At 36.4% G+C, this 17,498-nt stretch overlaps 1 protein-coding gene across 4 annotated transcripts in view; it reads left to right on the forward strand.

Moving 5' to 3' along the window:
* TPP2 (tripeptidyl peptidase 2) overlaps window positions 1–17,498 on the forward strand; it is a 50,259-nt gene that overhangs the window by 31,424 nt on the left and 1,337 nt on the right. Inside the window, exons 24-30 of one of the 4 annotated variants that reach the window (XR_011339284.1) lie at window positions 509–547; window positions 7,169–7,320; window positions 7,415–7,511; window positions 8,401–8,531; window positions 9,800–10,007; window positions 15,322–15,412; window positions 17,174–17,293. Coding sequence is in view for 3 of the 4 variants with exons in the window: in XM_069879177.1 (XP_069735278.1) it covers window positions 509–547; window positions 7,169–7,320; window positions 7,415–7,511; window positions 8,401–8,531; window positions 9,800–10,007; window positions 17,174–17,293 (747 nt within the window). In the remaining variant the exon portion in view is untranslated. Of the gene's footprint in view, window positions 1–508; window positions 548–7,168; window positions 7,321–7,414; window positions 7,512–8,400; window positions 8,543–9,799; window positions 10,008–15,321; window positions 15,413–17,173; window positions 17,294–17,498 lie in introns of those variants that run through there. The other 3 variants (XM_069879177.1, XM_069879185.1, XM_069879198.1) reach the window with 3 other exon arrangements.

Genomic DNA, 17,498 nt, shown 5'->3' on the forward strand with positions numbered 1-17,498 from the left:
TTACTGTTATGGTTGTATTTCACTGGAAAAAGGATGATATCAAATAACATCAACTACTTTCTGCTGCCTTTACTGAATCTCAGTATGTACCAAGAGACAAAAAAGGAGGACAAGGCAGCGAAGTTGTCTTTAGGTCAGAGAGTGGATGCCATGTGAAAGAAAATGTATCTAATTTACGTATATTTGTTATGAAGTAGAATGATGCCACTGAACAGACAAAATCTCAAATTGACACTCTTAAGGCCGAATTTCTGTAATTTATTAATTTAAGCTAAGTGGTTAACAACACTTGCTTGTCTTACAGGAATAACAGACTGTATACACAATAATGCATTGTTTTATTATTTTTTTAAAACCTGAAAGAGCATGCTTTAAGAGCATGGTTGATGTGACTCTAAAAGTTTAAAGATCTGTAGGTTGAAAGTATAACCTTAATTGTACAGAGAAGGTGTCTCCATCCTGTGTGGTGTGTGCATGTTTTCTTACAGTATGTTATTCTAACTCCCAGGGGCAGTCTGCAGCAAAGCGACAAGGAAAATTTAAAAAGGTACTGAATGTTAGTTTTTGAAAAAGATATACTTAAGTCTTTTTGCATATGACTTAAAGAATTTGTCTACCAGTATTGGTTTTGAATTTGTCTACTTCATCTGCCTCCTTAGTTCCGAGTTATTTACTTCAGCACAATAAGTATGTCTGCTGGTAGAATGACAAAATACTACTGTAATACAAAGCTGAGGGGCACATGAGCATTTGGATACTTCTTCAATAAGTGCTGTAAAAATGCATGCGATGATTAGTGGTCTGTAATTTTTCTTTATATGAAATACTTGAGAATCTTCAGTGTTTGTGGTCAAGACTTTGTGGCAAGCGTTTCTGCCTATTCTGTTCTGTCTGTAAATTGAGAACTGAACATAACACTTTGATATAGAATTGAATATTTAACAGTATACCAAGTCTACTGAATTGACAACTAGCTTCATTAGTTGTAAAAAAACACTGTAGCAAGCAGTTTTTTCTTAGGAGGGATGGACTTGATTGAAAAAAGTCTCTCAGTTCATGATTCTACTAAAATTACATATAGCTTGTTATAGGCTAGAGTTTATAAAGTGACGTAGCAGGTTGTAGAATTTACAAAAGGAATTTTGGAGCATGTATAAGGTATTTCAGGTGGAGAGTTAGTGACGTTTAACATAGCAGTGTTTAATATTTTGCTGTCTCCTATTTTTACATTAGGTAATACAGTATTCTGCTAGCAGAGGCTGAAACAGTCTTTATTAATAAACTTTCAATAGGCTATCTTTATATGGTTACTGTTTTGTTTCTTGTTTTTTTTGTAAGTTGTAAGCGTCTTTATATTCTTTTGGTTTCAGAGTACTGTGTTCTGGAGTGACATGCAAATTAGATCAGATTCTTTTTAGAAATAAGGCATGAGAATCTTGAATAACGTAGTTTATTGCCGTTATCTATTACTTAACAGTGAGCTGGTAACTGAGCCTGCTAATTTACTCTGATCTTGATGTAATAGTTGTGTGGGAATCTGGTTAGGCTTCACAAAAAGGATATTCATACTGCATCTCAAAATCGGGCAGATAACTTTTAGAAAGGTGATTTAAAAACCTATGTGAATGTGGGGATTCCTGATGAATAGGTTATAAAATCTTCACTAAGAATGTCTCTATAAAGGAAGCTAAAACTGTAATCATAATTTAATTTGCAAAACAAAGCCTATTAAATGGATACAAGAAGTTGCATGTTCTGTGTTTCTTTAGTTTCTAGAACAGAGATTTGTGTTCAGATCTGAGCAATATGCCCAACCAAGCCTAAATAAAAACTGTTTTTCTTGATTCTTCCAGTTATTATTCCTAAGTCACCCGCATACTAGCAACAATGAAATAAAATAGTGCGTTTCAGAGCATTGGTCCATAACAGCTCCATTAATTAATATATTTTTCTGAGAGTGCAATTCTGAGGGCTTCCTAGTTGGCAAGCGTTGAATTTTTGCCCTGCCATGTCAAGTTTACACGTGTTTGTTTATTTTGTAATATGTAAAATATGTGACTTGGTCAAAGAAGTGTTGTAGATTTTTTTCATTTTTTTGGTAAGTTTTTGTTTGTTTATTTTAGTTGCAGAGGGAGGGAACTTGTTAGATTATACCTACATGCATGACACTACCAGAACTTCAGGGTGGGCGTTTCTGGTTGTTCGGAAGTACTTTTATTTTCACAGAATCGCAGTGTGTATGAATCTGGAAGGGAGTTGTGGCAGTTATCTGGTCTAACCCCAGGGCCTGAGCAGGGCCTCCTAGAACTAGTTTCGTAAGACCGTGCCCAGACGGCTTTTTAGTATCTCCAGGGCTGGAGACTACACCAAGTCTCTGGACCACTTGTGCCAGTCTTCAGTCACCTGCACTGTAGGAAAGTATTCCAGTGTCCAGAGGGAACTTCCTGTGATTCTGCTTGTGACCATTGCATCTTATCCTGTCACTGTGCAGCACTGAAAAGAGTCTAGGTTTCTCTCTGCGCCCTCCCTACAGATATTTATGTAGATGAGATTTCCTCCTCCCTCTCCACCCACCCAAATGCCTTACCTAGGTGAACAGCCCAAGCTTTCTCAGCTTTTCCTTGTAAGGAAAAATGCTCTAGTCAATCATCTTCATGGACCATCATTGCACTCTCTCCAGTATGTCCATGTCTCTCTAGTACAGATCAGAGAAGGATCACCTCCCTCAACCTGCTGGTGGTATGTCTAATGCAACTCAGGATACCATTCACCCTCTTTGCTGCAAGGGCACGTTGCTGGCTTACATTCAAGCTGGTGTCCACCAGGATCCCCACATAGTTTCCTGCAAAGCTGCTTTCCAACTGGGTGTCCCCCGGCGCGTACTGGTGCATGGGTTTATTCTTCTGGAGGTGCAAGACTTGACAGTTCTTGTTGAACTTAGTAGGTTTATGACAGCCCATTTCTGCAGTCTGTTAAGGTCCCTCTGGATGGCAGCACAAACCTCTGCTGTAGCAGCCACTCCTCCCAATTTGATATCATCTGCAAACTTGCTGAGAGTGCGCTCTGCCCCATCATCCAGGTCATTAATGAAGATATTGAACAGGATTGGACCCAGTACTGACCCTCTGGGGTACACCACTAGGTACTGGACTCCAACTGTGTGCTGCTGATCACCACCCTCTGGGTCTGGCCATTCAGCAGGTTTCAGTCCACCTGACTGCTTGTCCAAGTGATACTTCAACAGCTTCTCTATCTTGCTTGGAAGCATTTTGTGATTATGCCAGAAAATAGCAACCTGATTTCAAAAAGAAGGTAATGAATGCATTTTTAAATGGACAAAATTGACAATGATTTTTTTCTGCAGAAGAAACAGGTGTGGGTTTTTTTACAAAACACATACAGCAGAATCGTATGCCTAATCCATAATTTTCTGCTCAAAGAGCTATTTTAGGGAGCTGAATTTTATCACCAAACCCAAAACAAAACCCAAAGCAACCCTTGGGTATGGGTTTTTACCTAATGTCTTCCCATCTTCAGTGCATCTGGACTTAAAGAAAAGAATCCTTAACTACTGAGCCTGTCTCACGTATGAAGTTCAGAATTCAGTGATGTATTTCCTTTCAACTGGTCCCGACTGAAGTAGAATGCCCTACTGTCATGCCTTGGGAAGCTGATGTACCCTTAAAAGCACCTTTGATCTCTTAGAGCACAGTACATGATAAACAACCATGTGAAAAACACATTGATTCTATGTACCTTTCTTTTTTCACAACCTGACTTTTGTAATGCAGTTAGAAAGCGATTATATTTTTCCCCTTGTCTCCTGGTTTTGTACTGAGCACCTCTTTTGTTCTAACTGACTTGTTCTGGTCTGTATTAAGCATTTTTTTGTTGTTGTTTCACATAATGACATAATGCAGCCCTTGAACAGCAATGTGTAACAACTAGGTAAGGGTCAGAAAATTTCTACATCCTTTTCCCTCCTCTGCCATCCTTTCTTCCAATTTGAAATATAACATAAAAGTATGGCTTTCTTTGAGCTTTATGACACTCTCTCTTTAATCACAAAGTCTTATATCAATAAAGTACACATCTGAATTAATTTTGTATAAGCCTGGCTAGTGACTTCAAGAAACTTTGTTCTTTTTCGATTACATACGGGTATTGATGTAAAAATAAGCAACGTTACATAAATTGTATGCAACTTCAAGAAGATACAGATTCCTTATATAAATTAATCTGTGTGTATGCAGAAGTGCATGTTATTTATTAAATGAAAAGTGAGATCAGAGATATGCTCCTTCAAGGAGCTTTTTCCTTTGGTTGGTTGCTGTGGGAAGTTTTAAAGTACTCCTAACAATAGTTAATATGTCTCTTCCATATAAAATACTAGATGTTGAAACATTGGATAACTATGTAAATTTAAATCTTTAAACAAAGTTAACTGTTAATTAAGCTCTTTTAAGAGATGACTGTTTTGAGGGCATCATGCTTGTTTCTGTATGCAGTTTGTAGTTCTAGTTAGAAGTAAACTCACTGAGACTTATCAAACTGTCACAGTGTACGCTGACCGAAGTGCATATCCTATATGCTTCCAAAGTTTTTAATATTCCTTCATTTTTATAGAAAATAAACAAAGGGCAGAACAAAGGGTAACTTTGCCATTAATTTGAACGTTTGTTTCAAGCCATTTTTTCAATAGTTAATATGCATCCTCTCTGCCTTTCTGTCTGTGGCACTATTTCTTTTTATAGCTATATATAAAATTGAATCCAATACACTCTTCAATCAGTTCTGTTGCTGTGGAACAGTTATAGTGAAATTTGAATAAGAAAACAGATTAAAAGCAGTGAATTGTGAAGTTGTCTTCTCCTTAGTCTTTAATGATGAATGTTTCTGTAGTGGAAATGACAGTGTCATTCTGGGATCTTCTGGTATCGAGGGGGTTGCCAAGCTTTATGAAGAATGCTAGTGTTTACAGACAGAATAGAGAGAAGAAAGAAACCTTTAGTCCATCTTGTGGTAGTTCAGTCAAATGTGATAAATATATAAACCTCATTTATCCCATGAAATAAGTTTGATGCCTCTAAAAAAGTGTGAACCTCCTTTTCTGTAAGCCCTTTTGAAGAAGGAGGTTGGCTAGGCCTGAAGCTCATTGTTTTCCTTTCAATGGCCATAGCTTGTAATGCTTGCAGAATGTCATGAGACCAAAACTACCTAGCTTAGAGAATGGTGAGTTGACGTTTTACTGTTTATGGTTTAGCTATGTAGAATAAGTCCATTAAATGAAACTGTTCATCCACATAAGTGGGAATTTGTTAATCTAATTATGCTTGGTTTTAAACTTAAACCAGAATAGCAGAGTCTCCTCATAAATACAAGGCTTGAGAATGCAGAGACCATTTAGATACTTAACTCCAAATATCCATTGCTAAATAAGATCGAAGAGGACTTTGAAGAATGGAACCTTAAAATATTAGAAAAATATTTCTGGAAAGGCAGGTTTCTCTCTTAGGAAAGTATTTGTCTCAATAGAGAATATGTTATAGAAAACCCTGGACTACTGCTTCAGATTTTTGTACCGAACTATCTTCTTAGGCATCTTAAAATGTTTGGTCTGCTGTAATAAGCTACGTTGTTGCTTTCTACCTTTCTAATTGCATTAGCCAGCCCCATACAGTTCCTGATTCCTGTATCCTCCACTGCATGTGCTTGCCTCCATGACCTGTTTTGTCATGCTGTGGCCTAAGTCTTGCTGAAGTCTGCATTGGGTGTGCTGCCTGGTCATGCACTTCATACTTGAAATAAACGTGTTTAGGAGAGTTCCTGTGAAAGCTACACTTTAATGTAGATTAGTCGCCTAAACTAGGTTTTAAAACAAACATGTAAATGTCAATACCATGATGCATCTGCAATCACATAATAAGTAGCTGGAAAAATTGTTGAAAGGGAATGCTTTCTTACCGGTATTGTTTTCAGTAATCCATAGCAAGCTACTAGTCTGTTTGAACTTTCAGTTCAAATGAAATTGTTCTGCATCAATGTTCTTGAGTAGTTTCAGGAGCTTTTGTTGATGTCTGTTACTGAAAGGTTATGCATAGAAGTTTCTAACAGTCACCTTTTACTCATTGTTTATGTAACCCGAAATAAATAGTATCTTGTGCACAAGACTTCATTTCATTTTGCAACATTGACTTGTTTTAGGATAAACATGCCCACAAACTTGTGCCTTCACTGTTTGAGGAGAGGCTTTTTAAAAAACTGCAACATTAAAACCAACAGAAGGGCCTCCTTCAGCAATTGTAACATTCTAGAAGCAGTGACTTAAATCTGATGGTGGCTTATTTCCAAATTTATATGTAAATCATCCCAAGAAATGGACTTCAGAGCATGATCTAAGATGAGTTAGAATTTTCCTTTTAAATAGCTGTAGCTGATTCTGTTGTGGTAGTTGTTGACTAGTGTAGCATGACCTTAAACTGTAGTGCTATCTCTGTCCTAGCATATAGGATTTTTAAAAAATCCTGCAGATTTGTACTTAACTGGAGCACAGAAACAGGTGAAACTGGAAAGTCTGTAGCAGCAAACTGGAAAACAGTTGACTGGATGCATCACCTAATTCAGTAGGCACGTGGAAGGAATACTGTCTCAGGAGAAATAAAATTGTGTATCCTATGGTATGATTGATGTTTATGCTGCTGTTGTATTACTGTTGAGAATTCAGTAATCTTTATTCATTTGTTTATTGTATTATTCATTTGTTTATTATCCTATTTGTAGGATAGGTTCTTTAACTGATTTTTCCTTTGCCTTTTAACCAAGATATTTGCTTTTTTATATATAAGCAAACAGGAAAAAACCCCACTTTTTTGATTCTCTAACTAATATTATGTGAAATTATATGATTACAAAGTGTTAAATTTGCTAAATGTTAAGCTTTCTTATCTTATACCTAGTGTACTGCTTTAATATCTACATCCTTGCATTCCTTAAAATAAGAAGTTAAAGCCATTTCTGAATTCTTCATTACCAACACCTTTGCTCTCAGAATCCTTTCTCAATGTATGCATAGCTCAGAGAGGTTGCTTGCTATGATTTAGCTTTTATATAGCATCAGAAAGAAGTTTACTGTAGCCCTCTCAGGATGTGTCTCTTTTCCTACCTCCAGGATGTCCTTACTGTTCACTATCACCTGATACCATCACCATCAAAGACTAAAAATGGCAGCAAAGAGAAAGAAAAAGAACAGGAGAAAGAGAAGGATGCAAAAGAAGAATTTGCTGAAGCTTTGAGAGATCTTAAAATACAGTGGATGACCAAGTATGTTTGCTGTCATGACTACACAAACTTGAAGCACCTGTACTAAAAAATACCCAGAATCTGTACTTTCATGCTATGTCCTTCTCTCTTCTAGGCTGGATACCACTGACATGTACAATGAGTTGAAGGAAGCGTTTCCTAATCATCTTCCATTGTATGTTGCAAGACTTCATCAGCTGGATTCTGAGAAGGTTGTTAATCTTAACCACTTCAAAACCTGATTTGTCTTAAAGCATCCTTGTCTCAATACATTGATGTAACCTAAATGACTGAATCTTCATAAATGTTTGGTCTTAAGGTGACTGACGTAGTTGTACTCAGCATTGTAAAGCAGGAATGTCTAGATTGACAGCTGCCTCCCTAAATGACTGTAATTCACTTAATCCCACAGCAGAACGAAAGTAAGCCTGCCTTCTTGCGTGTTTGCTTATCATTTGCGCCTTGTTAATTTAAACATACTGTAAGTTTCCATACTGATTTAGGCTACAAGAATATTATTCTAAATGGTAGTTGCTGAAACAAAGGATGCATCCCATTCTGCTCCTTTACTGGACTGGTAATTTTTCTAGAGGAATTGTTCAGGCAACTGAGGACAATAACCCCTTGAAATGACACAGCTAAATCCACCATCTGTCCTTGTCCTCAAAATTGAGAACCATGAATAAAAAAATTTACGCATCTTGAAGGTAACCCAAGTTTGTGTATATGTCAGTAGCTTCAGTATTTTTCTGTTTATTTGCTTCTTATTTTATATATATTTCTGAAATTAATAATTGCTACCATTACTTAAGAGGATTAATTTGTACTGAAAGGTGGTTTTGTTTCTGTAAACTTTGTATTTTACATATACCCACCTCATTTTCCAGTTTGTTTTCATTGGAATGGACTATGTATGTAGGAAATTTTGATAATGCAGACTTACCTGTTTTAGGGAATGGAAAATCGGAGAAAGTAGAGAAAAAGGCTTGTTGAATTATCTAATGTTATTTTTCCATACTGTTGCAGTTATCCTAGTGTTAGTAGAATCAACAATGAAGTAGTGTGATTTCGTAGTGCTAAACAACTTTTTTATTCTTTTAGGAACGAATGAAAAGACTTGATGAAATTGTTGAAGCTGCAAATACTGTAATAACTCATATTGATCAGACAGCATTAGCAGTATATTTTGCCATGAAGAGTGATCCCAGGCCTGATGCAACTACTATAAAAAAGTACCTACCCAGTAAATAATTTTATTGCATCCTATTTCTGTAATCAATGTACTCTATCTCTGTTTATAAGCAATGGAATTACTATAACCTTTTTAATAACTTGTGTTGTTCTTTGGGGAGCACAGGTCATTTCAAACTTGACTGAAAAATTATTTTGTTCTCTTATTGTGTTTCCAGAATGCAGCAATACTAAAACCTGTTAGTTTTTATTTAGAAATATTGAATAAAATAAACAAGGGTGCTTTGGGGATTTAAATGTGTCAGAAAAGTGAGCTATTAAGTTTTTGTTTCAAGCTTCGTCACAGATCAGAGGTGTGTGTTTTGAATGCTACCTGTCTTTTCATGATATTTTGCAACGTTTTGGATCTGGTTTTGAAGACAAAACGATAGCAGTCTAGGAAATAACTGCTTGCAAAAGATTTGTGAAAAGCGTGATGACTGTTCTTGTACTTCAGGGTATTTTTGAGTCCTGATTTTCCTTTAGTTCTAGATAGTTCCTCTGAATTACCAGTATGTATTCTTAAAAAACAGAAGTTTGAAGGCGACACCCTAGTCTGGAGAAGAACTGGTAGATTTTGCAGTGTGGGGCATGGTGCTGTTTTGGTTGCAAATAGAGCAACAGATTTGATGATCAGGCCCTTAAAGGGATGATACGTTATTTGTTGATTACTTTAGATAAAATACCAGACTTCAGTTTTAAAACTAGTCTGTCCATTCTAGCTATCCTGGATATTTGTGTATAATTCCGGAATTGCTGATATAAAAGCAAGGCTGTGACATAATAAACATAATTCTAAACATTTCTTAGTAAGTTGACTCATTAGGTCATGTGGTTGAATCTAATATCTGAAACTGAACACCAAATTCAATGGTGCTTTATATGGGTGCAGTTCCTTTGAAGTCAGCAGAATTGTATCTGCTGATGTTAGTGGTGGATTTGACTCTCTGTTTATAGTGCCAACTATAAAGCTATATTTCTTGGTGCTGGCTCATTCAGTTTTAGAATCCTGAGTTGCCCTTGCCTTAAGACACCAAAGTCATTTTAGGATTAGAAAAATGATTGTCCTCATTTAATATGTAGTGCCTCTAGATAATTTTTTACAGTTAGTTTAATTTATAGTAAATATCCATGCTTCAGGAATTCTGTGTTAATTTTCATTTTGGATGTGCTAACTGCTGTAAACCTTTCAGCTTAAACTCTGCTCTTAATGAGGTATCTGTAAAAAATCCTTAGTATTTTTAATGCTGCGGGGTTTTTTTTCCCCTAGTGAAATGGAAAAACAGAAATCAACTTTAGTGGATGCACTTTGTCGAAAAGGAAGTGCATTGGCTGACCAGCTGCTTCATCTGCAGGCCCAAGAAGGGGCTGCTTCCAGCGATGCAGAAGGCAAAGATGAGGATCATGATAGCTGCTCGGAAGCTTTGACAGAGACATTCTGGGAAACAACAAAATGGACTGATCTTTTTGACAGCAAGGTAAGAAAGCGGAGCAGTTTTTCTTTTGCATGTTGGGTTTTTTTGATGGCTTCTTGTGGAATTATGCACCACCTTTTTGTGCACAGCCCCATACATTCCTCCCTTCTACTTTTTCATGCTGTCCCCACTTGTTGTGCTTCCTTAATGACCTTTCTTAACAGAGGTTTGGCCAAGCCTGTCAAATCTATGATAAGACCACATCTGCGCATGTGAATGTAGAAGTTAAGGAAAAGATATAGAACAGTACCAGACTTCCTTGAAAAAGCTGCTTTATTGAATTGTTTCTTTCTGTACCTTTCAGGGATTATTTTTTGATTAGCCTCTGTGCTGTTCTAGCGGTACACACACAGAAGTGTGCAGCATCCCTACTTTATTCAGCCCTGCATTCTGTAGAATCTTCTATATGGACAAGAGAAATTTTGTTTTGCTGTCAGTAATGTCTGTAGAGATAAAGGAAGAATTCCTTGGTAATAATTACATTTACATATTTCTAAGCACAGATTACCCTGTCATTTCGAGGTTCTTAATCCTGAAATTAAGATTTTGTCCGCTTCATTCAAGACAGCTATTCTGGAAGGAAAGAAAAAAGCCATTGTAGATGATTAGTTATGCAGCTTTTAATTTACCAAGTTAATGTCTTTGTTTAACTGTTGAGTTATTGATTATTAATTAATTATTATACTTGTGTATGTCTGTGTTTTAGTGGAAGATGAAATTACCGATGTAGTTGTTTATATTAAATTGCCAAAGCACTTCAGATAGTTAAAAAATGAACTTTAAAAATCACTTAATTTCCTTGACAATCTTCCCACTAAGAACTCCTGCTTCAGCTGGAGGCCTGAACAAGATGGTTGATGGTGGTTACCCTCCCTTCTTTTAATCTCTATGTTCTTGTGCACCTACATCTTTTCAGCATTCCTTTTCTAATCTGTAACTGGCTATAACATCCTATGGCAGCAGATTCTGTGCTTTAATGATGTTGCCTGGCATATAATTTTCTTGCTGTCCTTGTAAATGCAGTACTGTGTTCCAGTATAGTGACCCCTGGTTTACTTATCTTTTGATTTTTAAAGCTGATGGGAATAATTTCAGTGGAAAAATAGCCAATGGACACATCTTATTGGGAATTTAATCACCCTTTGTTACAGATCTTTTTTTCAAGACAGGTATTGATTCCTGTCACTCTTCTGTGTGCTCTGGGCCTGGAATGGGTAGCTCTAATTTAAATCACGCAGATTAGGGACTGAATTTCTTTCTCAGACTTATTTACCCATGGATTTGTCTAAACGCATATTCGAGTTTTGCTCTGAAAACTAATGCTTCTGAATGGTTAAGTTGATACTGAAAGACCAAGAAAACTTTAGATTTTTGTAGCATTTACATGAAAGTAACTTCTGTTATCTTTAATGTTCGGTATGTTCATCTGCTCCTACCTCTTGATTTTACTAGAAAATTGAAATCTAAACTGGTTGGCTGTCAAGAGCACTACACAGCCACTTGCACACACCCCCACAGTGGGATAGGGAAAAGAATTGGAAATGTAGAAGTGAGATTGTCTTTATCTCAACCTACAAGTTGTCTAACAGGTAAAGTGAAAGCCACACATGCAAAGAAAGCAAAATAAGGAATTCATTCACTGCTTTGCATCAGCAGGCAGATGTTCAGCCATTTCCAGGAAAGCAGGGCTCCACCACATGTAACAGTCACTTGAGAAGACAAATGCTGTGACTCTTCAACGTTTCCCCGTTCATTCTTCCCTACATCTTTATCTGAGCATAATGTCACATGGTATGGAATATCCCTTTGGTCAGTTGGGGTCAGCTGTCCCACCTGTGTCCCCTCCCAGCTTCTAGTGCACTCCCAGCCTGCTTGCTGGTGGGGTGGTCTGAGGAGGAGAAAAGGCCTTGATGTTGTGCAAGCACTGCTCAGCAACAACTAAAACATCCCTTTATTACCAACAACAGTTCTCATCACAAATCCAAAACCTAGCTACTATGAAGAAAATTAACTCTACCCCAGCTAAAACCAGCTGATTGAGGGTACTTTGAGCCCAGAAACATTCTAGAGTGCCCTGGACATTTTAAAAGGGTGACTTCTGAAAAGGGAGAAAACTAGCCTATCGTACTACATCCTGATGACTCCTGGGGTACATCTCTGTCCTGTTCTGTTCTTCAGCCTTTCTGTCCTGTATCCATGCATAACTTCATTTACTCAACCCTGACTAACCTGCAGGGTTTATCTTCCGTGTTTTCTTGCTGCTGGATGGATACCCTTATATCGGTACAGCTATGATTACTAGTAGAAATAGTATTGCAAGGGCCACAGAGATTAAGGGACTGGAGCAACTGTTCACCCTGGAGAAGAGAAGGTTTGAGGAGGTTTTATCTGTGTGTCCAGATAGATGGTGTGGGCAGTAAAGATGATGGAACAAGGCTTTCCCCAGTGATACCCACTATCAGGACAAGAGGCAGTGGGTGCAAACTAAAACACAGGAACTTCTACTTTAAGAAGTTGGGGGTTGTATTTTTCTATGGGGCTGGGGGGAGCATGTTAGTGTGAGGGCAACCAAACACTAACACAGGTTGCCCAGAGAGGTGATCAAGTCTCAGTGCTTGGAGGTAGCCAAACTTAATTGGACATGATCCAGGGCAACCTGCTATAGGTGGCCTGCTTTGAACTGAGAGGTCAGACTAGATGGTCTCCAGACCTCCCTTCCACCTAGAACTGTTTTTTATGCTCAGTAACTGCTTGGCAAGTAATTTATATAGCTCACTCATTTCCATAGTGGTTTTCTTCATAGCTTTCTGTGATTTAGGAGCATGTATGCTGGTCAGTAATGGCATAGTGATAGTTTTACTAGCTATCAATTTAATATGTTTAAAGATCACATGATGGATGTGTCCTCTTCTCTCTCATGGTTCTGTGCAGTAATTGTAATCCCAGGAGCACCTATAGATAAGGTTAAAAAAAAAAGTTGGAAGGAAAAGTACCTGCTACTGCTTAAAGTAGTTGCTGCTTTTCCTGCACATGGCTTTGTGGCATTGACATTTGAAACACAGAAAAAATGGATAGAAAGGGTGGAATGGAAATAAGGCCCTTCTCTACTGCACTGATCATTAAAGTAAATGTATGGCTTTAGATAGAAACATTGCTCAAAATGTTTTTTCTCCTAAGCTTCCTTAGCTCCCAAGTTCAAACAGATGTCAATAATTAAATGTCTAAGAAAATTTTTAAAAATAAACCAGTCTCTCGTTGTTTTATGTGGTATTTTAAAGATGAATCAGGAACATTATAACTTCTTTGTTTCTGCTCAGTCTCTAGTAAACCAAGTACTATCACTTGTTTCACGTGTTCTCTGCAGATGTAGCACCTGTGTTGCCACAAGACATTCTTGAGTTCCTCAGAATTGCCTGTTTTCCATTGAAGTATCATGCTTTTCCTCATATTGTAGCAAGTGCGTAGGGAAACTGGTGCTCACTGATAGCAAGTGCACTTGTTCATGCTTTCAGCTATTTTAATTTAAATCGCTTGTCTCTGAAGGTTTATTTTAAATGAAACATGGCAGAATATTTATGTCCCCAGTGTATGCAAAAGTATGCAAAGTATGCAAAAAAAGTGTGCAGTGTATGCAAAACTCCAGTTGAGACAACTCTATACAGCATTTTTTTAATTATCCTAACATATTCGTGATTGTGCTTTAAGCTTTTTAGTAATGGAATGTGAGTTGTGCAATTTTTCTTTTACCCAGAACGTAGCTTTAAAATTTGTGGGCCAAAATCCCCAGTTTTTAACAGAACTGCTGCAGAAGAGTAGTAGAATGTTGCTATTAGGAATGACTCATCTGTACAATTTAATGTCCCATAACCTTTAAATTAGCTGTTGGGCATAAGCAAAAGTCATGTTTAAAAATAAGTTTAAAAACAAATAAAAGGCCCAGACCTTTTCATCCTGTCTTTTAAACTTCTTTAACCTGGATTGATTTTCATATTACTGTCTGAACTGTCACATGTTGTTGGATACTTGATTCCCATAACTCCTTTTAACTTATGAAAAAATGACGAGTCAATTTTTTTATATGAATTTTGCTTTTATTTGTAATAGGCCAGTTGGTAAAGCAGCAAGGAGTCCACAGATGTAACTAAGAAGCCTTAGTTATTACCATAGATTTATATGAACCTGAAAAAAACCTCATTTTCTGGTAATTATAAAGATGACAACTTTAGTGTTCTTAAAGTTGTTGGAGTGTATTACCTATAAATTATATTGCTTTACTTGGTATTTTAATTATTTTTTATGGTAAAAATGTTTTAATCAGCTGGTTAAATAATTGACTGATTGTACAAGTCTGTTTTCCTTTTTATAGTTATCAGTTTTAGGGTATTAGAGAAGTTCAGATAGGTAGCTTAGTGTTGCTGGATTCAAAAAGTGTTCTTTTTTAAAAAGCGTTTTCAGGCTTTTAAGTACTTTAGCCCTGCAGCTGACTTGAGAGGTCATTTCAGCATTTTACTGTCCTAAATATGCATCTTTATGTAGCCAATGGCAAGTTAAGCAGTGAATTGGAAAATGGACATCCAACCACTTGCATGGGTCTGGCTCTTAGCATATTCTACTACAGGCCATTGGCTTGGGGAATAAAGTATCGAAAAGTGACTTCCCCCCCAGCATCCTAGAAGTATGGATTACCTTTTCTTATTATTACCCTTTGTATATTGCTCTTTGGCCAATTTCTGGGCCATATCACTTGTTCTACTGAAATTATGAAGTAATGTCAGATATTAAGTCATTCCAATTATTTCATCTAGCAACTGCTTTGAGATGCTACAGACTGGTTTATTTGCTGTTGTCATATGTTCAGATAGCAGCTATTTTCTCTTATATCTAAATAGCACTCCAGTTTACATTTTGTTTCCACATATCAAGGAATTGATCTTCAATTTTGTGACAGTAAAGTTTGCAATGTTTTAATTATAAGATTTTAAATTGTACACGTATTTGTCAAATATAAAGTATTCTTTCTTATCTATCATTTTTTGCTTGTAAACCTATTACGATTTTAAAGCATCTCATGCATTATTCTTAACTTCTGAAGTGCTAATGAACTTCTAGTAGTTTTACTTAACATGTATAGTTGATTGAGTTTTTTTCCTTAGTATTAAGACAGAAATTGTCTTTTATCAAGAGCTCTTGGAATATTGTTTTCAACCTTTTGGTCCAGAAGAGAACTTTTTTCTCCTTTAGAAATACCCGAACTTTTATTTGGCCAGAGCAAGGGTGTTTCGTAAAATGCTTTGTTTTCTTGCCACAAAAACTCTAGGAAGCCCTGTTACGAAAGAAATGCTGTCAAGTGGCTTTCCTCCTGCCTTTATCACTGATGTTCAATAACCATTCAAAACTTACAGGGTCAGGTAAGAGCTTTCTTAATAGAGCAGTGACATTATTTCTGGTTAGCCTCCAGTATGTTATATTTGCTGACAGCTCCAATGCATTTTTCATTTTTTTTTTTTGTTTTGTTTTTGTTTTGTGGTTCTGTCATCTTTTACTGAAGGGATTTTTTTTTAAGTTTAGTTTAACAAACTAAGTCTGCTAATGGATCCACTGAGGAGTTACTCAGAAGTGTTCGCTAATGTGTTTTGATTTTAGGAAAATATCCAAAATAATTGGATTGAGAACGCAGCATGCAAAGTGTTTTTCCAATAGCAATAGTTGGAAAATCTATATGTGAATGCTCATTGTTGCATATATGTGTGTGTTTTAAGCTACAACAGATTGACTACTTCAACCCAACAAAATAAATACATGAGGACTGGAAGAATGAGCAACTCTGAGTGTTTGGCATATACTTCAGAGCTTCAAAACTACACCTTTAATTGCTTGATAATTAAGCTTGTTATTTCTGGTTTTTTTAAGCTCAATCTTTTAAGTTTTGATCCTGCAAAGCCTTGGGCGTGCTATTAATATTCAATGGAAGTGTTCAGGCAGATAAAATAGGGCATTCTTCAGTCCTTGCAGGACTAGGATCTTGGATTCCTTAATATTTATATTCTTAAGAAATATTAACTTTTTCCTGTAATGCAAAAAATTTATTTCTGAGCATCCTTGAAGTGGTTTTGTTAACTTTTCTTAGTGGGATATTTTAAGTGGACATTGGGAAAATGTAACTTTTGTTGGAGAATTCAAAGGAAAGGAAAACTGTAACGTGTAAAGGAAAATTGTAATGAGTGAAGGGAAATGAATAGCAAAGTGTAATACCAGAATACCTTGCCGACAACAGGAACAGCACTGTATTCCCCAACTTTGCTGCTACATTACTCTTCAGTAAAAAATTTAAAAAGCTATTTACTGTGAGTATTCCAAAGGGTATATATGAAACAGTGTCTTGATTGCACTAATTCTTAGTGCTGTAACTGGTGGTGTGAACTATCCTTCAGCACCCTGAATGCTGTAAGTCTTTGGCTGTCAAGAACCTGATTTATTTTACATTAGCTTTTAACTAGGCACACTCATTTGTTCATATTAGTCACAACATTAACAAGTATTGTAAGTTCTTTCTTTAGAATTACTATTGTCAAGAGGAAGCTTTTTTATGATCTCTTCTTAATAAATTACCAATGGTGAGGAGCTGACCCAAAACCTGAAGCTTGTCTTCATGCTTACCTGTCTTCATTGCTTGTTTATAATTATGTGCATTTCTCTGTATATGTCTGTGGGTATATATAGATATCATTCATTATGTATGTTCATACTCATTTCTGCAGTAAGTTTGTGACTTCCTAGGAATCAAAACTCTCAATTAGGTCTGTGTTTGTGAGTCAAAAATATACCTGCCTGTTTTTTAAATAGTTTACAGTCTCCTCTATAGAATGAAAATCCAAAGAAGGTAGAAATTAGATGAATAAAGAATTACAATAGTGACATCTGTATTACGCAAGATGTTCTTTAGTCAAATTATGTTCATGAAGTCTGAAATAGTCTCTAGGAAGTTCATATTTATAACTACTAATGTGAATCATCTGTTTTACTGCAAAGGAAAATGCAAGCTATCTTGTGTAAATGTTTTACTTTGTTTAAATCAGTTCTGCTACCTGAACAGAGTCTGCTATTATTTGTTAAGCCTTGTAAGATTAAAATACGAAAATATCTAATTTAGTTTTGTTTTCACATTATAGGTTTTGACTTTTGCCTATAAGCATGCTTTGGTAAATAAATTGTATGGGAGGGGTCTCAAGTTTGCTACAAAACTTGCAGAAGAAAAGCCAACGAAGGACAACTTGAAAAACTGCATTCAAGTAAGCTGCATTTGGTAAAGTAATGGGCCATGTTCATTCTGAGTAAGCCTTTAAAAGTAAGATACAGGTATTTTTGAATTTGTGATACCTCGTACGTAGTAAAACTCACTAAACTTAACATTTTAACTTTATCCAGGCTTCTGTGGCTTGGCCTCTATGTTTACCAGTAATTTCTTCTTTCCTTTTATAGAGTAGTTGAGTAACT

The sequence above is a fragment of the Phaenicophaeus curvirostris genome, chromosome 1, assembly GCF_032191515.1.
Source record: "Phaenicophaeus curvirostris isolate KB17595 chromosome 1, BPBGC_Pcur_1.0, whole genome shotgun sequence".
NCBI lineage: Eukaryota > Metazoa > Chordata > Aves > Cuculiformes > Cuculidae > Phaenicophaeus > Phaenicophaeus curvirostris.